Raw genomic sequence first — 25,402 nt, forward strand, 5'->3', positions numbered from 1 at the left:
TTTTGTTTTATAGCCATCCTAGGGGATGTGAAGTGTTATCTCACTGTAGTTTTGATATGCATTCCTTTAATGACTAATGATGTTGAGCACCTTTCCATGTGCTTCTTGGCCATTTGGATATCCATATTCAAATCCTTTGTCCATTTTTTGGGCTTGCATATCTTATTGCATTGTAAGCATTCTGTATATATTATGGATACATGTTCCGGATTGTCTATATGATTTGCAAATACCCTGTTCTGTGGGTTGTCTTTTCACTTTCTTGATGTTGTCCTTTGAACAAGTTTAAATTTTTATGAAGTCCAATTTATCTTTTTTTCTTTTGTCACTTGTGCTTTCAGTGTTGTATCTAAGAAGGCATTGTGTAATCCAGAGTCACAAAGATTTCCCCAGTGTTTTCTTCTAAAACTTATAGTTTTAGCTCCCACATTTAGATCTTTGATCCATTTTGAGTTGATCTTTGTATACGGTGTGAGGAGAGGGTCAAAATTCATTCTTTTGCATCTGGATATCCATAAGTCCCAGTACCATTTGTTGAAAACAATATTTTTATCGCATTGAGTTGTTTTGGACCCCTTGTTGACAAATGACTCATTTCTGTCGCATCCCAAGATGTTTCTCAATGCCTGTGCCTTTGTTCATGCTGTTCCTTAGGCCTGAAATGCCTCCCACACCCCCTCTCCATTTTGTTGGGCTGTTGCTTCTTCATCCATTAAAATTCAGTAGAGTCAGTGTCTTCCCTGATCAATACACCACTATCACCACTTCACGAATCCCTACTCCCCAAGGTCGGGATAGGAAACTCTTAGTAGACATTGATCTGTTTAATAACTGTTCATTGAGTTTATACTAGACATTCACTCTAAAGTATAACTGTGATTAAAACCTAACATTTGAAAACTGGTGAATTGGTGGTGTTGTGGCGGCCATGCAGGCCAAGGACCTCAGCAGTAAAGGATGATAACACTGAGAGGGCCCAGGGATCTGAAGTGTCTGCAGATGAGGTTCTAACTTCAAGAGTAACAGATTCAGAGAGAGTGTTTTTAAAAGCTTATAGAGGAAGGAAGAAGGTGGCAGCATAGAGAGGAGTGGAAGTTAGTTAGTCCCCCTGGAACAATGAATAAACAACCAGGAACAACTAATAAATAATCTGGAATAACTGTTGGGGGACAACCATGACTGTCCACACATCATACACCAACCTGGATTGGGGGGAGTGCCAGATATCATAGCGTAAAATCTGTGAATAAAAACTGGGGACCCAAGCCAAGAGCCCCCTCTCTCCATGGAAGCCTGAACTGCAAAGCCTCGCTGTGATAGGGAGCAGCACTCCCTGAACAAGCGAATATGCCTCAGCCCAGCTCCAACTGGGATTTTAATTAACAAATGTTGACTGATCAATACAAGCTACAGAATCCCCAACAAGCAGAGGCTTTTAGTGACGACTGACCTTGGAGTGCTGGAGGTCCTCTTTGGGAGGGAGGGGCAGCTCAGAGGATCAGGTGCTGTCTCTGACAGATGGGTGAAACTGAGGGTGGCCATGGACTGGCCCTGAAGGGGGGCTTTCTGTCCCTTTTCCAGCTCAGTGGAGAAAGCGTCAGTCAGTTTCAGTTGCCAGCGCTCTGACCCAGACAAGGGTGGAGATAGCACAGGCAGAGAGAAAATTCAAATGCAAATGCTATCTCCCAAGGGGGTGTATCTTCCCTAAGAGGAAAGAGGTGGCACCCAGCTCTACTACTCACCTTCCATTCAGAACCATACCCCAGAGCCTGGGGGAAAAGAGCCATGGACCACACCTCCTTATACCAGTCTGGAGTGACAGGCTGACAGGTGCCACCTGCTGGGGACAAAAGCACAGCGGCTTGAGGCCTCACAGCGTGTCTCAATCTTCTAAGACATACCCTCAGGGAAACCTGATATTGTTACCTCCTCCTGAGACCGGAGCCTGTTCTGGTCTGGGAAAACCTGATTGGGGTAACCAAGGAAACCAGATGCCTAGACAACAGAAAACTACAACCTACCCTAAGAAAAACAAGGTTATGGCCCAGTCAAAGGAACAGACTTACACTTCAACTGAGATACAGGAATTGAAACAACTAATGCTAAATCAATTCAAAAAGTTTAGGGAAGATAATGGCAAAAGAGATGAAGCATATAATGAAAACACTGGGCATACATAAGGTAGAAATCGAAAGTTCAAGAAAACAACTGGCAGAATCTGTGAAATGAAAAGCACAACACAAGAGATGAAAAACACAGTGGAGACATACAGCAGTAGATCTCAATCAAAAGGCAGAAGAAAACACTCAGGAACTGGAGAACAAGGCACCTGAAAGCCTACACACAAAAGAACAGATAGAGAAAAGAATGGAAAAAATATGAGCAGCATCTCCAGGAATTGAATGACAACATGAAACACAGGAATGTATGCGTCATGGGTATCCCAGAAGAAGAAGAGAAGGGAAAAGGGGCAGAAGCAATAATAGAGGAAATAATTAAAGAAAATTTCCTGTCTCTCATGAAAGACATAAAATTATAGATCCAAGAAGTGAAGCAGACCCCAAACAGAATAGATCTGAATAGGCCTACACCAAGACACTTAATAATCAGATTATCAAACATCAGAGATAAAGAGAGAATCCTGAAAGCAGCAAGAGAAAGGCAATCCATCACATACAAAGGAAGCTTAGTAAGACTATGTGTGGATTTCTCAGTGGAAACCATGGAGGCAAGAAGGAAGTGGGGTGATATATTTAAGAAACTGAAAGAGAAAAACCACCAACCAAGAATCCTGTATCTGGTAAAACTGTCCTTCAAATATGAGGGAGAGCTTAAAATATTCTCTGACAAATGGCAACGACAGAGTTTGTGAACAAGATACCTGCTCTACAGGAAACAGTAAAGGGAGCACTACAGACAGATAGGAAAAGACAGGAGTGAGAGGTTTGGAACACAATTTTGGGAGATAGTAGCACAGACATGTAATTACACTGAACAAAGATGACTTTGAGTTTGGTTGAAAGAGGAGCATTAGGAGCATGTGGGATACGAGAAGGAAAGAGGAAAGATAAAAGGCTGGGACTGTATAACTCAGTGAAACCTAGGGTTCTCAACGATTGTGATAAAAGGTACAGATGTGTTTTTACATGAGGGAGAACAAATGAATGTCAGCATTGCAAGGTGTTAAAATAGTGTGGGATTGGAGGAAGATACAATCAGTGCAAACTAGGGACTGTAATTAACAGAAACATTGTGTTATGTTTCCTTTAATGTGACAAAGGAAATATACCAAAGCTAAATGCATATGGAGGGGGGGGACATAGGGACGGGGTATAGGACTCTTGGCATTGGTGATATTGTCTGACTCTCTTATTCTCCTTTAGTTTAATGCTGTCTTTCCTTTTGTTGCTTCCTAGCTGTTACTTTTTTTTTTAATTTTTCTTTTTTCTTTTTCTTTTGTCTCTCTACCTTCATTGACTCTTCCTCCTCCTTCGTGGAAGAAATGGAGATGTCCTTATATAGATAGTAGTGTTGTGGTGAATATATAAATACATGAGTTTGCAGGGAAACATCAGTTGTTACTTAGTACAGAATGTATGGTGTGTGAACAAAACCATCCTAATATGGGTTGATGAAGAAACCTTGAGGGCACTGTATGGAGTGAAATAAGACAGACATATGAGGTCAAATATTGCGGGTTCTCACTGATATGAACTAATTATAATAGGTAAACACATAGACATGAAATATAAGTTACCAGGATACAGAATGAGGCTAAAGAATGGGGAGTGGTTGCTTATTATGAGCAGAATGTTCAAGTAGGGTGAACTTAAACGTTTGGAAATGGACAGAGGTGATGGTAGCACATTGTGAAAATAACTAGCAGTGCTGAGTGCTCTGTGAATGTGGTGGAAAGGGTAAACTCAGAGTCACATATGTCACCAGAAGGAAAGTTAGAGGTTAAAAGATGGGAATGTATAAAACAGTGACTCTTACAGTGGACAATATCCATGATTAACTGTACAAATGTTAGAAATCTCTCTCATGAACTAGAACAAATATGTGACACTATAACTAGAAGTTAATCATAGATGGGTGTTCCAGTTTGGTAATGCTGCCGTTAAGCAAAATACCAGAAATGGATTGGCCTTTTATAAAGCGGTTTATTTGGTTACACAGTTACAGTCTTAAGGCCATGAAGTGTCCAAGGTAATGCATCAACAATCGGGTACCTTCACTGGAGGATGGCCAGTGGCATACAGAAAACCTCTGTTAGCTGGGAAGGCACATGGCTGGCGTCTGCTCCAAGTTCTTGTTTCAAAGTGGCTTTCTCCCAGGACATTCTCTCTAGGCTTCAACTCCTCAAAAATGTCACTCTTAGTTGCTCTTGGGACGTTTGTCCTCTCTTAGTTTCTCTGGAGCAAGAGTCTGCTTTCAACAGCCGTCTTCAGACTGTCTCTCATCTGCAGCTCCTCTCTCCGCTCCTGTGCATTCTTCAGAGTGTCCCTCTTGGCTGTATCAAGCTCCCTCCTTCTGTCTGAGCTTTTATAGGGCTCCAGTGAACTAATCAAGGCTCATGCTGAATGGGCGGGGCCACACCTCCATGGAAATTATCTCATCAGATTTATCACCTACAGTTGGGTGGGTCACATCTCCATGGTAACACTCAGTCAAAGAATTAGTATCTAATCAACACTAAAAGGTCTGCTCATGCAAGATTGCATCAAAGATAATGGCGTTTTGGGGGACATAATACATTCAAACTGGCACAAGGGGCATATAGGAAAAAATATATACCTATTGCAAACTATATATGACAGTTAGTAGTATTTTCATATTCTTCCATCAGTAGTAACAAATGTACTATACCAAAACTATGAATCAGTAATGGAGGAGGGGTGGTTAGGGGTATGGGAGGATTTGAGTTTCCTTTTTTTGTCTTTATTTCTTTTCTGGAGTAATGAAATGTTCTAAAAATTGAAAAAAATTGTGATGAATACACAGCTGTATGATGGCACTGTGGGCAATTGATTGTACACTTTGGATCTTTGGATAATTGTATGGTATGTGCACAATCTCAATAAAAAATAAAAAATTAATAAAAAAAAAACTAACATTCACCTTCAGGAAGCTTATTGTGTGTGGGAAAATGAGCAATAGCAATATAGTGTGGTAAGCTTATAGTGGAGATGAGTGTAGGATGCTCTAAGAATGCAGAGGGGAGCAATTCAGCCTAGTCTCTGGGTCTTTCAATAGGAAGTAGCATTTGAACTAAAGCCTAAAAGACCAATAGGAGATAACTAGATGAAAAGTAGGTGACAACAGTAGGAAAGAAGGAACAGCATGTACAGAGAGAGGCCCAGAAACTACACATTATGACATGAGTAGTTAGTACAGCATGAAAGATGAAGCTTGGAGAAATCAGCTGAAGCCAGATCATGAAGGGCCAGAGAAGGGGTTTGGCTATGGTCCTGCAGGCAGGGCGAAACCACTAAAGTTAAAAAAAAAAAAAAAAACACATACAGAACAAATTTGAGTGAGAAGCTTAAATCTTTCCATTTTTAAATGAATTATAGCCCTTTGGATTTCTTTACACTTCATCCTACTCCTGTAATTGTCTAAAAACTCCTTTTCTGCAGCTATTAAAGACTTAATTTTATAGCGTTTTGGACAGCATGCTGATTAAAGAAATCTTGATAATTAATTACTACTTTTTGTTATGTCTTTCTGCAAATTACTAGCAGTGGCATCACCAGATTTAAAAGATTTAAACCTCTGTATTCTGTATTACTTTTTTTTTCTTCCAAGTGCCTGTGAGATTGAGAATTTAATTAAACTCTGGTAATTGGGCTTTTTAGTGGAGTTTGAGGCATATGGCTGTTGAAGAAAATTTAGTGTACTTTTGAATACAAAGATTTGAGATTTAATCATTTACTATTATATTCTTCTAAAACTGTATTCAGGAACAAAAGGTAGATTGCAGCAGATCTGTGCTGGCTGACATATGGCTCTGGAACAAGTTTCTTAGTTTTCAATAATTCTGGCCTGAAGTATACTTCCAGCTGTGCACTTACCACCTGCATTGTAATTTTCGGTTGACTTGTGTCTCTCCAATTAGATGCTGAACTGTGGAGCAGTTTTGTTTGTTTGGTGTTTCTTTGTTTAACTAGGTTCCTAGGGCCAAGCACACAGTAGGTGTCAGTATAGATGTGATTATTGAGTGATCCTCAAAAAATGACAAACTTTAATTTGAAATTCCATTTTATTCTAAATGTAAAGTGTTATTTATCTGTAAAGTTTAATTAAAAATAGAAAAATGGTCTTTAAGCTTAGAAGTTAATTTAACTTGTGTCTTTCTTACAGGCATTGGTAAGATGTTCATGAAGATTCAATAACAGTTGCATTTGAAAACAAGTAAGTTTCTTGATATGTTGTTTAATGTTCAGGTTCTTTAATTTTTTTGCTAATTATTTTTGCCTTCAATTTTTTAGATTGAAGTCTAGTTTGAGTGTTTTTCAGGAATGGATCGTCATGTTACTGACCAGGAAGTTCCTGAACAATTCAACATTAATCAATTGGAATGACCTCAGAGGTCCACTTTGTGTAATCTAATCCAGGTCCTTTCATCTGAGTCCCCTTAAATGTGTCTTTAAATCAGACTCCTCTGTTTTAACTGAGAGATTAGATAAGAATATTTGTAACTTTTAAAACATGAAAATGAAGGGATTCACAAGTATTGGTAAAAATTTATGTAAGTTTTGTGACATTAAATCTAAAACCAATTGGTTTAGTTGTCTGCTATATTTTATTGCAAAAACAATCATGTTACTCATTATCTTTTTTTGGTCAATTGTCATTTTTAAAATCAATCGTACTAGCTGATATTTTCTGCTTTTTTCTGTTACATGAGGAAATAAAAATACTTATGGGCCTAGGAACATTAGGTATGTAAAAGCATCAGTAGTATAGATGTTAACATTTTATTGTGGCAGGCAATTACTTGACTAAATCTTTTTTGAATGCTTTTGGCTATTTTTATGTAGCCATTTTAGATTCCAAAGAATATATAAACTTCTTAGGCAAAGTGTAGACTGGTCATAATCTTAAGATTTTACCAAATTTTGATGAATGGTCAACAATTATGTTTTGGCTTTTATGTACTAAGAGAATTAATAGTATGTTAAAAGCAGGCCACAAATTTGAAGACAGAAATTAGATTGGTGGTTGTTTAGGGCTGGGGAGTATAGGGGGATAGCGGGTAGAAGCTGACGAGTACTGGGTTTCTCTTGGAGGTGATGAAAATGTTCTAAAATTTACTGATGATGGTTGCACATATCTGTGAATACACTTAAAAACCGTTGAATAGTGCACTTGAAATTATCTCAATAAAGTGGTTATTTCTAGTTCTAGACTCATAATCTCAGTCCAAGATACAAGTTTGAATAATGAAAGACTTTTCTCCTAATACATAGGGCCAAAAGTTCTGGAACTTGACTCTTTGCTATTTCGGATAGCCATGGTTATATCCTAGACAGCATTTAAGCATCTTGGCTTCACACCTCTAATGGAGCAATCTTTGATAACTTGGAGAGTTATTTTTTTTTCTTGTAATTACACTCTTATCTGCTTATCTTAATCACTAGGTAAACAATGAGCTTCCCATAAAGGGAGAGTTATCTTTATTTACACTCTTTTAGTTTCTCCTAAGAGTACAAAGCAAACACTCAGATCCTCTATGCATTTAAAAATGTGTCTAGTTTATGCACTGATTTATCAGATCAGTTTTCTTTTGTTTTTAATTAGATTTATACCATAAACTCAAAATTATTCCACCTTTGTACCTCCTTATTATCTCCTGATAAGAATTTGTCTTTGAGCTCTCTGTCATCCTGGGAATTTGAAAAAGAGGGTGAACTGTTTGTCTTTGTGTTTTGGGGCTATGTTTGAAATATAACACTGAGTTTGATCACATCACCACCTACCCAAGTTGTCTCTTTGCCTTCCCTTGTATATTTCCTTTTTGTTTGTTTTTCTGCTAAAAATAAATGATGTTTTATAGTTCTAGAACTTCAGACTATATGTATCCTTTCCTTCCTTTGAATCATAAAGAAACTCCTGTTACTATAATACCAGATTATTTTAGATGTTTTGTTTTTACCTTCCATATTTTGCATTTTTGAATAAAGCATTTGAATGCTTATCTCATATATTTAGGACTTAAAATAATTTTTTCCTCCTTGGAAGTATATAAAAATATATACTCTGCATTATTATTTGCTTTAAAAATGAAGAATGTATATTTAAAGTAATTTTCAATAAGTATAAAAAGGCTTTATAAAAAGGCTTTTCTTAATACAGTTTTTTTAAATTGAAGTTTTCAGGTATGTACAATAATTCAAAGGAACTTTTCAGTCTAACTTAGGCTTTAATTCGGTTTCCACAAGTTCTGACTTCATTATCTGCCCTCATATAATAGCTCTAAAAAAAAAAAAAGCCAACTACAATCTCTCAGCATTTTCCTCAATAAGATTTTACTTAGAAAGCCTTTAGTAAAACATCAACATTATGCATAGGACAGATATCACTATTTGCTGATAAAACACCCCCAAAGAACCCAGAGTGACCGCTCCAGCAGTTGAGTCCCTCCAGTGTTTTGAAAGTTTTTCTTTTAATATTTTGCATCTCTGTGGATGTAGAGAATAATTTGGTGTTTTTCAAAATTGTTCCATATTTTTAAATTAAAAAAAAAAGTGCAACTCACCAGACTCCTATAGGCTGTCTCCTGTGGGTTTCTGTGGTTTAGGAGACCCCACCAAACCAGTGCATGCTGGTACATCGTGGTACTGCTCAGCTGCCAGCTATCCGTGGCAAGAATTGACCACCTCGTGGGATCTAGAATTTAAAGGGGGGAAAGTGAGTGGTGAATCGCTAATGTGCTGACTGTCCTGTTTTGCTTGGAAATTATAAAGCATCTAGGACCGATTTCCCTGGCTGTTGGGATGTGGTTAAAATTCCTTTGCAAGTAGAAGTATGTTGATATTACTAACACTTACTGAGACTAACATATTTAAACATAGAAGGAAATTTTTGTTGTGGCCTTACATTTAGAACTTTCAGAGGTTGAAATTATTGGAAGTTTTTTTGAAAATTATAATGTTAATTTATTTTGTTTAGAGAAATATTCTAAATGGAACTACAAAGCTGTTGTGCTGCATGCAGACTTTGTTGAAATGGTCTCTATATTGCCATTATATCCCACTCAACAAAAAATGTACAGTTTTAAAGCATATGCTTCTTTAAGCTAGAAAATCAAGGGTCACATTTAACTACAAGTTGATGGAAGTGTGGTCATTGTTTCAGTTCAACATGAAAAGCATGTTAAATAACTGTATGTCTGCTTATTTGCAGCTGGCAGCCAGAGAGGCAGATTCCATTCCATGATGTGAGATTCCCCCCACCTGTAGGTTATAATAAAGATATAAATGAAAGTGATGAAGTTGAGGTAAGTTTCCCCTGCTATAATGTTATTAAGCACTGAAGGTATGGGAAGTGTTTCATTTGCTTCTGCCTTTTTTATAGCCTGTCTTTACCATGGTTTAAACTACTTCAGGCATTTTAGCAAAGACGAACATGTGCTTTTGACTAAACAATCTTAATGATTTGAAATAATGTATGATGTTTAACTTTGGCTATTTGAGCAGTACTCAGGGCACATCTTTGAAAGTCACTGCTGATTTCCTTTGCTCACTAGTACTTTCCCCCCATTCTTTCAATCACTGAATATTTGTTTGAATAAAATATTGCTAATTTACAACTGTGCCCCCATTTCCCCATTTTTAAGCAAAATGGACTAGGAAAGTCAGTTTTACGAAGGAAAAGCAGTGATGCTTTGTAAGACAGTGGTACCCTAGAATTTCTTTAAGTAGCAGTAGATCCCCCTGATATGTTTTCACCAACCCAGTTTTCAAATTTTAGTTTTATACTTACAAGTAATACTTCTTCCTGGGGCATACTGTGAACCACCAGTTTGCTTATGTGTTGTTGATTTCTTTGACCAACAGGTGTTACAGAGATCTAACACATTAACAATAACAGTGTATCTCTGATTTCTGTATCAATTGGAAATTGCTTTTAAACTTAAGGTACTTATAGTCGACTTTATGTTACAGTTTGTATAGTATTTTCTCTCACTTTTTGCTCCCCTTTCACATAATACATTTTAAGCTTTTTTCCTTCTTTCTTCACAATATTTCGTGTAAGTGCTTGTTGGTAGTTGGTACTTCATGAATATGTGTGGAATGAGGAAAGCAGTAAGTAGACATTTATATAGGTAAGGTAAAGTGGAACTAGGTCCTTGTTTTCTGCACTGTGTTCAAAAGGTGCAGCAAAACAGGACAGTTTCCTGCCTTCAGTGAGGCCACAGTCTAGTGAGGATAGCTAATACCATGATGTCTTAGTTTGCTAATGCTGCAGAATGCAAAACACCAGAGATGGATAGGCTTTTATAAAACGGGGGTTTGTTTCACTACACAGTTACAGTCTTAAGGCCACAAAGCATCCAAGGTAACACCTCAGCAATCGGGTACCTTCACTGGAGGATGGCCAATGGCGTCCGGAAAACCTCTGTTAGCTAGGAAGGCCGCTGGTGTCTGCTCCAAAGCGCCGGCCTCAAAACAGCTTTCTCCCAGGACGTTCCTCTCTAGCAAGCTTGCTCCTCTTCAAAACATCACTCCCAGCTGCACTCCGTTAGTTCCCTCTCCCCCGAGTCAGCTCATTTATATAGCTCCGCCCATCAAGGCCCACCCTGAATGGGCGGGGCCACGCCTCCATGGGAACATCTCATCAGAATCATCTCCGACAGCTGGGTGGGGCACATTCCAAGCAAGTCTAATCAACACCAAAAACATCTGCCCCACCCAAGACCACAAAGATAATGGCATTTGGGGGACACAGTACACTCAAACCGGCACACATGACACGTGTAAGTCCTATGAAGAAGAAAAAGTGAAAGAATGGAAGGATGGAAAGTAATATAAGGGCAGGAATGCTGTTTCAGAGTGATCAGGGAAGGTCTTTGGATTTCCAGTTGTTCTTTTCTCTACAATTTTGAACTGGAAGTAGAAAAAAGTATCATGTATTTCCCAAAGATGTGCTCAGTACCTACTAGGTATAAGGAGCTGGGCTACATTTTATGAGAGATCTCAGGGAACAAACACTGACTGTACTTGCAGATCTTCTCTAGGAGGCTACAGGCTTCCTGAAGGTAACACCTGGTCTTTCCATTAGCCTTTATCAGTAGTGCTCGTAATAGGGTTCAATGGATAGTTAAAGAGAACTTTTTTTGATCTGCAGATACTGTTGCTAGGATGACCTCACTGTATTATATAACAATTAACTGAGGTTATTCTTCTGGTGAGAGCAGAGTTGAGAAGCAATGATGGAGGCAAAGGGAAAGGTAGGTTACATTTAATTGTCTTTAGTTACTATATAATCTGACCATTAATCTAGATCATAAAAGGCAGACAGGATTGGAACCTTGGCTCGTCTTCACCTCCCTATCCCTCTTGTCCTCTCCACTTCTCCTTTCTGCTTCTGAGTATTTGTCTCGCTATGCATACTGTATTGTGAATTGTTTGTGTTTTCACAAAAGGTTCCATGCTACATATCGTAAGTGAACTTTGGATTGGTCACCAGAGAAATTGGCTAGAAGAACTGATCCACTGTGTGAAGGAGAGCAGGCAGGTGGGATCCAGAGGATTGCCAGCTGTGAAATTCATGTCTATCTTAGTGGAGAGGAGACAGGACACCAGAAAGTGACCAAGGATCTGTCCATTTATTCCCCAGGAGACATGAAGGCCAGGATGGTATACTTTGTGGGCTGAGTGGTCAACACTCTTACCCATTTAGTGACCAAGCAACTGGGCAGTAGGTCAGGGTCGGTAACTTACAGTCAGTTATTTGATTTTTAGAGTAAAAGAAAAATAAATTCGTACATTTTTAGATGCATTTTCATGGCTCACAAAGTGTCCAAGGAAAGTATGCCCATGTTTACAGACCATCAACTTTTTTGAGCATTCATATTTAGGTTACTACTTAATACTGAAGTGGAACAGAGAAATAGGAAAGCTTCTTTTTACAAGACACTAACAGGCAATCTCAGGGAGCCTATCTAGCTATAGAGGTACAGTTCATTTGGAGGTGTACCACATATGCATTTGAAAGACATGTAGGGCATTTTAACAAGAAAGATTTCAAAGTGATATTAATCATGAAACATTTTGTGTTGTGATTTTTGTGTAGGTTTATTCCAGAGCAAATGAAAAAGAGCCTTGCTGTTGGTGGTTAGCTAAAGTCAGGATGATAAAGGGTGAGGTAGGAAAATGCTTATTTAATTTTTTTTTCTTATATTATTTCCCTTTTCTGAACCCAGGTATGACATTTCAGTCTGGATTTAAGCCATTTTATTAGAATATTTTCTCTGTGTGTTCAGTGTGTTGCATGTGTTGATTAAATATAGATTTTTTTCTCAGTGGAATTTATTTTAAAATAACTTGAAAAAAGAGTGTTTTGCTCTTTTAGAATTATGATTTTAGGGATAACTTTTATTTCTTTCTCTCAGTTTTACGTGATAGAGTATGCAGCATGTGATGCTGCATACAATGAAATTGTCACAATTGAACGTTTACGATCCGTGAATCCCAACAAACCTGCCACAAAAGATACTTTCCATAAGATCAAACTGGAAGTGCTAGAAGACTTACGACAAATGTAAGTTGGTATGCAAGCAATGCTGAGCACTTAAAGGTGATAAGCAGTTAAAAGAACACAAATTTTTAGAATAGTAGAGATCAAGTTTTAAATTTAGTGCACTTTGGCAAAAATGTTTGGTTTGCAAACATAGTGAAAAAAATGTATTTAACTTTTTCCAGCTATGTAGTCAAGTCAGCATTGCACTTGTTTACACTTACTTGGCCCAGCTATGTTTCTCATGTTCATAATGTATGTTTGTTTTTTAAAATAAACTAACTTGGTTCATTGAATTGTAAGATTTGGAAATTTACAATGCAAATGTGGTAATTCTGTCATAAGTCACAAATTCTAGACAAAGAGGATTTCTCCAGGTGTTTTTCCCTTTTAGCTCTTATTTTCAGATTAATACTTAAAATAATTTGAACTAAAGAGACTCAAAAGTTCAGCTGCATCTTAGAATCCTTGATCCAAAGTATTGCTTAAAGGCTTTCTAGCAAAGCAGTTCCTTTTTATTTTTAAAAACTTAATCAAGGGGATATTATAATTTGATTTGGAGATGTCACGTTTTAGGTGAACATTAAACTGCAGTTTAAAATACTTGGAAATCCTGCTTTTTTATCCTAGAGGTTGTTATGTATGTGTAAATTTTTGTACCTTCTCATTCATGTACATTTCCTTCTCTCCCTTAAATTGGTCAGCAGTTTTTCTTTAAAAAAGAAGCATCAAAACGAAATCAGGTACCCTGTAGCTAGCCCCAACAGTTTTCAACACTTTACTCAAGACAAGTTATCATATGAAGTAGAATGGAGAAATAGGAACTCTTTCAAATGTTTTCTAAAAACATTTAGAATTTTTTTTTCCTAAATAGAAATAAAATCTGGAAGCCTGCAGAGGAGAAGTTTCCCTAAATGGATCACCTTTGGTGATCTTAAGACCACCAGCAATCCCTTAAGAGCATAACTGATTGAAAATTAAGAAATGGAATCACCAAATTTTTTCTCCTTTTTCTACAATAGCAGATGCTTGATTTTGTTTAGTCATTTAGAAAGATACAATATACAGCAAAGGAACTAAACTTTTAAATGCAAATGGCATATTTTGCATGAATCAAATTTAATATGAATACACATAATTCTGTTAAATGTAAATCTATTTACATATATTTATGCCAGTAATTGATAATTCATCTTAGCTTAGCAATGGGTATTCTTTTTTATTTCTAGGTGTGCCAAACAATCGGCACATAAGGACTTTAAAAAGGCAGTTGGCACCTTTTCTGTAACTTATGATCCAGAAAATTATCAGCTTGTCATTTTGGTGAGTGTTTTGGGGTTGTCCGTTTTCACTTATCTGGGGCATTTGCTTTGATAAAAATGTTGTTAATTTAAATCATTTAGTCCATCAATGAAGTCACCTCTAAGCGAGCACATATGCTGATTGACATGCACTTTCGGAGTCTGCACACTAAGTTGTCTCTGATACTGAGAAATGAGGAAGCCAGTAAGCAGCTGGAGGTATGTCACTTTCCCTGACACTGCTTGTAAGGCTATCTAGAAAGGAAACTGTAGAGTTAAAGAAACTTCAGTATGAACAGTTTTCATTAATTTACTGTTTCTTAACAATTCCTTATATTCTTTATTTGGAAAATTAAAATGTACAAATCATAATCATACCAAAGTTTTCATGCCTGAGTCTTCAAAATTAAGCAGCAGTTTATGTATCTTAAGGGACTTCTGATCGAGTTCATTTTTGCTAGATGTTTGTCAAAGCTGCTAATAAGATGAGACAATGCTTCTTCCATATAACGTTATCGCTAAAGTACTAGAAAGTAAATATCTAATTATATTCCTTTCATTATGTATGTTTATCTCTGTTTAAAAGGGTATAGAACTTCTTCATTCTAATTGGTTGTCACTGTTTAAAACTCCTGTCTTCAGATTCCTGCCAGAGGCTATTTCCCTAACTTACTATTTCATCTCTTCAGGTGCATTTTATCTACTTTTATTAATACTCCAATAGTTTCCATCACTGTACATTTATTTTCATTGATAACTATCTAGTACTTCCATCCATTACCATAGAAACTAAATGGATTTTACTATAATGTGCCATTTCAAGTATACTACTGACAAATTCCAGAGTTCCTCATCATTATTCATTTTGTTAGAAGGAAAACACCATGCAGTTGAAATAGAAAAAAAGGAGTTCCAGACTGCATTTTGAGAGAGAAGGTAGTGAAGGCTGTATTGTAAAACCCTGCTAAGCTTGCCACCTTCCAACTTGATGTATGATTGCTGGAGTATTATCAGGAAAGTAGAAATTCATATCTCCTTTTGCTGCTTTGTTTTCGTTATAGCCATGGAGGTCTGTTTAATTTTTGCTCTCATTCTTTCTTGATGTCACTGTGATCACAATTTTGTGGTTTCTTTAGCGATTCTTTCATAACTTTTAGGCCAGAGCAGCCTCCTTACTTTCGTTGTGAGCATCATGGAAATATATTCATATGCTGCTTCTTTAATGTCTAATTCTTATTAAATGATCTGTTATCATACCTTTGGCTTAACATTTATCAGTGAACTATCAATGAAAAGAATGAACCAGGTGAATGAACCAGAGCTCAAAAATAATGACTTATCGAAAAGTCCTGCAAATACTTTGCACATTTTTTCAGTATAATCTAGAAAAATGGATATTGTACATTTAAAATTGTTTATACTAGTGATACATGCATTCATGCAAATTATCAGGTATTTTGAATAATGAGAAACTAGTGTGCATGCCTATCTTTCTTCACTACTAATATTAAAGAGATTCACATATTCAGATAAGGAATTCCCATTTTTCAACATGAGCCACTAATATGTTTTGGTTTTCATTAATGGCATGCTAGAACTAAACATTAAATTTTGATAATACTATTTAAAAAGAGTCATTATCCACAAGTTTTGGGTGTCAGTGTAACTTAATTTTATCATCACCAAATATTTAAAAGAGTTCATTATACTTGTGGATCCAGATCACGAGGTCTTACAGACTCTGATTTCATTTTAGGTTTCAGATGCATATGTAAGATAAGTAATAAATCTTTGTCACTCCTTATTCATTCAATTTAACCACCATATCAACAATTTTATGGTTCCTTTCCTTAGGTTTGGAGAGGGTGGTGAGAGTGTCATTTTAAAGTCATCGCTTCAACAGATACCTAGACCACAGCTTCTAGTGATGAGATATAAAAATGGTACATTAGAAAAAAAAACTGATATCCTTTAATAAAAATGACATGAATAAATATTCTATAAAGTTGGTATTTTAAACATTTTTATTTAAGTAACATTGAGTCTGTCAGACCCAGTGAGCTGGTTTTTATTTGGGAATATTTGATCTGCTTCTTAAGTATTACATCGCTGATGTCATTGGTTAACTAAGGCAGCCTAGCAAATAGGTTTTTAAAGTTACCTTGGAAAATTGTCAACAAGCCCTTTCCTATTAAGAAAAATATATCAAATGGCATGGACCTTCGGTAACCTTGAAGGAAAAAAAAAAAACTTGTGCTGTGGGAGATATTTTCTAAAACCTATTAGTTTGCAACTGAAACTGATATATAGGCCCCTGGTATACAAGGTCAAGATAATTTACATAGCTGACCTAAATACAGTTGTTTTAAGATTTGATAAAGCCTGTTAATCAGACCTGTATTTCTCTTCAGAGTTCAAGGCAACTTGCCTCAAAGTTTCACGAACAGTTTATCGTACGCGAAGATCTGATGGGTCTAGCTGTTGGTACACATGGTGCTAATATTCAGCAAGCTAGAAAAGTACCTGGGGTCACTGCTATTGATCTAGATGAAGATACCTGCACATTTCACATTTATGGAGAGGTAAATATTCCACTATTTTTTTTCTAAATAGAAATCAGTATTTCAGCTGACAAATCTTTCATCTTGAAACTCTTTTCCCTTTTTCTTAGGACCAGGATGTGGTGAAAAAGGCTAGAAGCTTTCTTGAGTTTGCTGAAGATGTTATACAAGTTCCAAGGAACTTAGTAGGTGAGTCACAGTATGGCTGTTGACATACACTAGAAAGACAAAATTTAAGTAAACAACTCATCTAAGTGGATAGAATTCCATTTCCTTCACTGGTGGGGTCGTTTCATTGGAACTTAATCTTTTGAAATACGGTCTGTTCCTACAGTACACTGAAAATATTTGGTAAGTATGATACTCAAAGATTATGTTTTCAGAAGGTATGCAAAAGAAACTACTTTGCCAGTTCAAACCTACTAGTGCCTGGAAGGATAAAGTTTGCATGGCCTCCTTGCTGTATACTTTATATATCTTCAAATTGAATATGTTTTTCAAAATGAATGACATTTAGGGGCTTTATAATTTGGAGCAAATTGGTATTTTATCTCTCTGATGGGGCTATAAAATGATAGTGTTCATAATTATCTCAGGGTTGAAGATCTGAATGTGGATTATTTAAGTCTAGTAAGTTCCAAAGTTAGAAGTAACTCCAAATGCCTGGGGTTTTCTGCAAAGAAAACAGTAATTCTTTATTTTGACTTGTATTCTTGTTTCCTGGCAATCACCAACAAGAGTACCAACAAATACCTAGTAACTCCATCAGTATCCCCAAATGCTGCAGATGTCTTTAGCAAAACATTTCAAACCCAAGTGTAGTTTTTATCCGAAATAAATACTGCATGTGTTTTTGATTTATAAATAAAATTGGAACATGCTGTCTTTACAGTTTTTAACTTTTAAACTTGATCTCATGACTGGTTATAAAAGGTAATGCATACCCTTTGGAAAAGTTTAAAGAGAAGGAAAACAAGGACTTATGCATTTTGTTTATATGGTTTTAATCTTACTTAGCCTTCCCTTTTTTTTGTCTGCATAGAATTATAAACATGTTGCTATGCAGTTAAAAACACTATAAACAATATTTTCCCTCAAGAAAATTACCATTTGATTGAGAATAAATTGGATACTAGCTAAATAATGAAGAATTAGCTCAACTGTAAACTACAGATAACTAAAGAACATGACTGTAATGTTATTGTGGTAACCCAGACACCAATTGTAGGTGTAGAAAATGTATGTATAGCACAAGTTAAAGTAATTAGGCAGTGGGGTTATGAATGATTTTTTTCTTACTTCAAGTTTATCAAATAATGACATACATTTTATAGTTGGATAAGTTATTTTAAGTTATAGGAGCTCTTATAAAAATGTAGCTAATAGACACTTTTAAAAAAAAATTACCAAATGGAAAGGAATTTTTGCATCAGTTACATTGGGGTTGGTTGGTTGGTTGATTTGTTTGTTTGAAACAATATGATGGTAAGGGAAAGAGCTTGGGCATAAGATCTAGATTTCAGTCCTGGCTTAACTTGTTCGTGGCCGTGTGACCTTGAGCAAGTGACTAAGCTCGTCTAAGTTTTACTTTACTCTCCCAAGTCTTACTTTCCTCACCCCAAAAGGATTATGATAATAGTAGCTACCTCACAGGATTGTAACAATTAAATGGGAAGATATATAAAATACATGTTATATTTTATATATTATATATATCTCACCTAGCACAGTTCAGTTCTGGATATTGCAGGGGACTCTCTAAATGTTCTCTTTCCTTAACCTTATTCAAAACAACAGCTTCCAGTTCAGAGCAGAATTGTAATAAATTGTCAATTGGAATATAGAAATAATTGTGTGGTGTAGAATTGGATTATTTGGTATTAAAAGTACATTCTTAGTGTGGTCTTAGATGGAAAGAAGATACCAGAAGTGATGTTTCACCAGAAAGGCTGCCTGAAGTGCAGTCAACCTGATTTTTGATTACTTTATTTCTAGTTAGTAAAATAAAACCATTCCATTTTAGAGATTGTCCAATGCAACACAGGCAATGTTAACAGTTTCCAGAAAGCATTTTTGTATAATTAAGAATTGGCAAGGCAGATCTTAGGGAGATGTCATAATCAGTATTGTGTGAGCTTTCTTTGCCCACATGATATGATTTATGATTTCTTTATTTTTCACAAACTCTCTTCTGTATGTATAATCATTTATCTTCCTTTTCTTAGTGTGCTTGTTATTCACCCACTTTGAAAACGAATTGGTTTAATTGCTCAATCAGTTATAATTCACACACAGTACTTAGAATAGTTAAGATATTATCTTAATAGAAACCTTTGCCAAGATCTTATTTATCCTTTTACTAGTGCATTTAAACCTTTATTAAAATCAGCATTCATTCATGAAAATATAAGCATTATAGATTAAAAAAAAAAAACTGTGGGGAGTTTCAATGTAACTCCCCCCGCCCCGTCTTCTTCATTTGAAGAGAAGAGCAGAAATAATTGACAAAATGACCTAGATCGGGAGTCCTGACTTAGTGGGGTCAGTTCTTTTCCTTGACCACTGACCGGTCACAATAGGTTATAGGGGTGAGCACAAGAGTGCCAAGGTCTTCTGATTAGAAGAATCAGAAGATCCTGTTGTGAGAAGGCCTTTCCCTGGGTTCTTTTTTAGAATTGGCACAAAGCAAATTTTGGCTTCCAATTTTGATTGCTTAGTTGGTGGTTCCCGACACTGCCTTGGAAGAAATGGTGGGGCGAGCACGTGATGAACATGGCCAGTGGTGCTTGAGATACCTGGGGAGAGCCCTGGGAATCAGATGAAGTTCATAACGTAGATTTCTAGTATTAGTAGTTCTTACATTTGTAATATCTTGCTTTGCACGAATATGTAATGATGAGCATGAGAGTAGTCATTTCCCAGTTGAGCATATGATTGAATTTTATAAAAAGAAGGAAAGAAAAGAATCAAGTGCCTGTTGATTACTGGTATTTGAAGTCTTTGAAGTTTTTACAGATTTGATTGAATGATACTTAAACTGGTTTTGAACTTTCTCGTCATTTTTAGTTGTCTTAAAGTGTGCTTTCCTGATCTTAGCACTTTGTGGCCAGTCCTTTCACCTTTTAATATACGGCTATAATTTGTAAGTAATGCACAGGAGTAATATTGTGTTAACTGATTTGAAGAATTTGCACTCCCTTTTGATGTATGTATAGCTGCTTAAGCCACTGTTTTAAACATAGAGTATATTTTACAAATAGTGATACAGAATTCTAAAAATACTTACCATGGGTGAAGGAGCAGATTCACATTAGTTACAGATAGAATTGAAATTGTCAAATAAGTATGTGTGTTTACTATTGTATTATCTTCCTTTTCCTTAATTCCTTTTTTGAGAGCTTGCAGAGTGATGCACACCACAATACCAGAAAGTTTAAAATGTACTATTTCATGGAAATTAAGAGGTTATCTTTGAACTACCTTAAAAATTCAAAATTACCTTATCAGTTCACAGGAATTAATCAACTCTAATACCTGACCAAAGGAATTAAAAACAATGATGACCTACTAAAACAGAAAACTAGTTTAATTGTGCTTTGAAAAGATTCTGTTTTGATTTTGAAATCTTATGGTCCAATACATATATATGAATGTGGTAGACTACAGTGGGGTATGCTTAGTAGTTTGAGGTATGTAGTTTTAAAACCAAACATGAATTATTCCTTTCTTAACTTAGGCAAAGTAGTAGGAAAAAATGGAAAACTGATTCAGGAGATGGTAGACAAGTCAGGAGTTGTAAGAGTGAGAATTGAGGCTGAGAATGAGAAAAATGTTGCACAAGAAGAGATATGTTACAGTACATGTGTTTGTGGTTTGTCTCATAAAAGTAAAAGACTTTTTATTGTTTTATTTGGCATATTTATTTTAGAGGTCTCTCTAATATATACATGATGTGAATATAAAAATTCTGATTATCAGGTCTGCTAACAGCATGCTTGATACAGTTAGTGTTATAGTTGTAAACAGTGGCCTCTGTCTGTTCTCTAATGCTATGACTTTGGCTTGGTCACTTTAACTCCTTTAAGTCTTATTTCCAGATCTTTAAAATGGGTAGTCATAATTGTTTTAATATGAAACCTGTATCACTGAATGTGACATTGCAACAACGGAATAAAATGGCATAATTTGAAAGTGCTTTGTTTGTAAAGCAGTTTTCAAATGTTAATGTTACTGACAAAGACAAAATTGAGACACCAACTAAAGTTCCTGGCTTTCATGCTTTGGCCTTTTAGTTTGGGAGTTTGCTCTTTGGTGGGGGGGGGGGGTATGTTACTCGGTATTCTTTAAATTTTCTTCTGGCATAACATCTCTTTTCCTATCGTTCTCGTCTTTAAAATTATAACCCACACTTTTATCTTCATGAATATTTGCTCTTTGGTAGCGACTTTTAAAGTTTTTCTGTGGGATGGGGGAGATGAGTGCATGCTCTTTTGTCCAGTAGTACATTAAGATACTATCCCCCAGCGTGTCATAATTATCACTTATTGTCTAGCTTTCTTTTTTTTTTAATCATCATTTTATTGAGATATATTCACATACCACGCAGTCATACAAAACAAATTGTACTTTTGATTGTTTACAGTACCATTACATAGTTGTACATTCATCACCTAAATCAATCCCTGACACCTTCATTAGCACACACACAAAAATAACAAGAATAATAATTAGAGTGAAAAAGAGCAATTGAAGTAAAAAAGAACACTGGGTACCTTTGTCTGTTTGTATCCTTCCCCTATTTTTCTACACATCCACCCGTAAATTAGACAAAGTGGAGTTTGGTCCTTATGGCTTTCCCAATCCCATTGTCACCCCTCATAAGCTACATTTTTATACAACTGTCTTCGAGATTGATGGGTTCTGGGTTGTAGTTTGATAGTTTCAGGTATCCACCACCAGCTACCCCAATTCTTTAGAACCTAAAAAGGGTTGTCTAAAGTGTGCATAAGAGTGCCCACCAGAGTGATCTCTCGGCTCGTTTTGGAATCTCTCTGCCACTGAAGCTTATTTCATTTCCTTTCACATCCCCCTTTTGGTCAAGAAGATGTTCTCCGTCCCACAATGCCGGGTCTACATTCCTCCCCGGGAGTCATATTCCACGTTGCCAGGGAGATTCACTCCCCTGGGTGTCTGATCCCACGTAGGGGGGAGGGCAGTGATTTCACCTTTCAAGTTGGCTTAGCCAGAGAGAGAGGGCCACATCTGAGCAACAAAGAGGCATTCAGGAGGAGACTCTTAGGCACAAATATAGGGAGGCCTAGCCTCTCCTTTGCAGCAACTGTCTTCCCAAGGGTAAAACTTATGGTAGAGGGCTCAACCCATCAAACCACCAGTCCCCTATGTCTGTGGTCATGTTAGCAACCATGGAGGTGGGGTAGGCAAATACCCCTGCATTCTCCACAGGCTCCTCAAGGGGGCACTACATCTTTTTTTTTTTTCCTTGTTTTTCTTTCTTTCTTTTTTTTTTAAATTTCCCTTCTTTTTTAAATCAACTGTATGAAAAAAAAGTTAAAAAGAAAACAAACATATAATAAAAAAACATTTCAAAGAGACCATAACAAGGGAGTAAGAAAAAGACAACTAACCTAAGATAACTGCTTAACTTCCAACATGTTCCTACTTTAACCCAAGAAAGTTACATAATATAGCAACATTTCAGTGAACTTGTTCCTACTACATCCATCAGAAATTAACAGACCATAGTCATTTCTGGGCATCCCCAGAACGTTAAATAGCTTATCTGTTCTTCTTGGATTATTGTTCCCCCTTCCTTAATTGCTCTCTACTGCTAGTTCCCCTACATTCTACATTATAAACCATTTGTTTTACATTTTTCAAAGTTCACATTAGTGGTAGCATATAATATTTCTCTTTTTGTGCCTGGCTTATTTCGCTCAGCATTATGTCTTCAAGGTTCATCCATGTTGTCATATGTTTCACCAGATCGTTCCTTCTTACTGCCACGTAGTATTCCATCGTGTGTATATACCACATTTTATTTATCCACTCATCTGTTGAAGGACATTTGGGTTGTCTCCATCTCTTGGCAATTGTGAATAATGCTGCTATGAACATTGGCGTGCAGATATCTGTTCGTGTCACTGCTTTCCGATCTTCCGGGTATATACCGAGAAGTGCAATCGCTGGATCGAATGGTAGCTCTATATCTAGTTTTCTAAGGAACTGCCAGACTGACTTCCAGAGTGGCTGAACCATTATACAGTCCCACCAACAATGAATAAGAGTTCCAATTTCTCCACATCCCCTCCAGCATTTGTAGTTTCCTGTTTGTTTAATGGCAGCCATTCTAACCGGTGTTAGATGGTATCTCATTGTGGTCTTAATTTGCATCTCTCTAATAGCTAGTGAAGCTGAACATTTTTTCATGTGTTTCTTGGCCATTTGTATTTCCTCTTCAGAGAACTGTCTTTTCATATCTTTTGCCCATTTTATAATTGGGCTGTCTGTACTATTGTCATTGAGTTGTAGGATTTCTTTGTATATGCACGATATCAGTCTTTTGTCAGATACATGGTTTCCAAAAATTTTTTCCCATTGATTTGGCTGCCTCTTTACCTTTTTGAGAAATTCCTTTGAGGTGCAGAAACTTCTAAGCTTGAGGAGTTCCCATTTATCTATTTTCTCTTTTGTTGCTTGTGCTTTGGGTGTAAAGTCTAGGAAGTGGCCGCCTAATGCAAGGTCTTGAAGATGTTTTCCTACATTATCTTCTAGGAGTTTTATGGTACTTTCTTTTATATTGAGATCTTCGGTCCATTTTGAGTTAATTTTTGTGTAGGGGGTGAGGTAGGGGTCCTCTTTCATTCTTTTGGATATGGATATCCAACTCTCCCAGCCCCATTTGTTGAAAAGACCATTATGGCTCAGTTCAGTGACTTTGGGGGCCTTATCAAAGATCAGTCGGCCATAGATCTGCGGGTCTATCTCTGAATTCTCAATTCGATTCCATTGATCTATATGTCTATCTTTGTGCCAGTACCATGCTGTTTTGGCAACTGTGGCTTTATAATAAGCTTCAAAGTCAGGGAGTGTAAGTCCTCCCACTTCATTTTTCTTTTTTAGAGTGTCTTTGGCAATTCGCGGCATCTTCCCTTTCCAAATAAATTTGATAACTAGCTTTTCCAAGTCTGCAAAGTAGGTTGTTGGAATTTTGATTGGGATTGCATTGAATCTGTAGATAAGTTTGGGTAGAATTCACATCTTAATGACATTTAGCCTTCCTATCCATGAACATGGAATATTTTTCCATCTTTTAAGGTCCCCTTCTATTTCTTTTAGTAGAGTTATGTAGTTTTCTTTGTATAGGCCTTTTACATCTTTGGTTAAGTTTATTCCTAGGTACTTGATTTTTTTAGTTGCTATTGAAAATGGTATCTTTTTCTTGAGTGTCTCTTCAGTTTGTTCATTTCTAGCATATAGAAACATTACTGACTTATGTGCATTAATCTTGTATCCCGCTACTTTGCTAAATTTGTTTATTAGCTCTAGTAGGTGTATCGTTGATTTCTCAGGGTTTTCTAGATATAAGATCATATCATCTGCAAACAATGACAGTTTTACTTCTTCTTTTCCAATTTGGATGCCTTTTACTTCTTTGTCTTGCCGGATTGCCCTGGCTAGCACTTCCAGCACCATGTTGAATAACAGTGGTGACAGCGGGCATCCTTGTCTTGTTCCTGATCTTAAAGGGAAGGCTTTCAGTCTCTCACCATTGAGTACTATGCTGGCTGTGGGTTTTTCATATATGCTCTTTATCATGTTGAGGAAGTTTCCTTTAATTCCTACCTTTTGAAGTGTTTTTATCAAAAAGGGATGTTGGATTTTGTCAAATGCTTTTTCAGCATCTATTGAGATAATCAATTGATTTTTCCCTTTTGACTTGTTAATGTGTTGTAATACATTGATTGATTTTCTTATGTTGAACCATCCTTGCATGCCTGGAATGAAACCCACTTGGTCATGGTGTATGATTTTTTTAATGTGTCTTTGGATTCGATTTGCAAGTATTTTGTTGAGGATTTTTGCATCTATATTCATTAGGGAGATTGGCCGGTAGTTTTCCTTTTTTGTAGCATCTTTGCCTGGTTTTGGTATTAGATTGATGTTAGCTTCATAAAATGAGTTAGGTAGTGTTCCATTTTTTTCAATGTTTTGAAAGAGTTTGAGTAAGATTGGTGTCAGTTCTTTCTGGAAAGTTTGGTAGAATTCCCCTGTGAAGCCATCTGGCCCTGGGCATTTATTTGTGGGAAGATTTTTGATGACTGATTGGATCTCTTTGCTTGTGATGGGTTGGTTGAGGTCTTCTATTTCTTCTCTGGTCAGTCTAGGTTGTTCATATGTTTCCAGGAAATTGTCCATTTCTTCTACATTATCCAGTTTGTTGCCATACAGTTGTTCATAATATCCTCTTATAATTTTTTAAATTTCTTCAGGATCTGCAGTTATGTCACCTTTTTCATTCATTATTTTGTTTATATGGGTCTTCTCTCTTTTTGATTTTGTCAGTCTAGCTAGGGGCTTGTCAATCTTGTTGATTTTCTCAAAGAACCAACTTTTGGTGATATTTATCCTCTGTATTGTTTTTTTTTTCTCTATGTCATTTATTTCTGCTTTAATCCTTGTTATTTCCTTTGTTGTACTTGGTTTAGGATTGGTTTGCTGTTCATTTTCTAGCTTCTTCAGTTGATCCATTAGTTTTTTGATTTTAGCTCTTTCTTC

At 36.4% G+C, this 25,402-nt stretch overlaps 1 protein-coding gene across 1 annotated transcript in view; it reads left to right on the forward strand.

Annotated features, from left to right (window-relative positions):
* The window catches only part of FMR1 (FMRP translational regulator 1), a 50,424-nt gene that overhangs the window by 14,382 nt on the left and 10,640 nt on the right, over positions 1-25,402 (forward strand). The window contains 9 exon segments of the mRNA XM_037820935.1: positions 6,375-6,414; positions 9,409-9,502; positions 12,301-12,372; positions 12,620-12,768; positions 13,974-14,067; positions 14,148-14,264; positions 16,457-16,627; positions 16,717-16,795; positions 20,343-20,470. Coding sequence (XP_037676863.1) covers positions 6,375-6,414; positions 9,409-9,502; positions 12,301-12,372; positions 12,620-12,768; positions 13,974-14,067; positions 14,148-14,264; positions 16,457-16,627; positions 16,717-16,795; positions 20,343-20,470 — 944 coding nt within the window.

This window comes from Choloepus didactylus, chromosome X (genome assembly GCF_015220235.1).
Source record: "Choloepus didactylus isolate mChoDid1 chromosome X, mChoDid1.pri, whole genome shotgun sequence".
Lineage (NCBI taxonomy): Eukaryota > Metazoa > Chordata > Mammalia > Pilosa > Megalonychidae > Choloepus > Choloepus didactylus.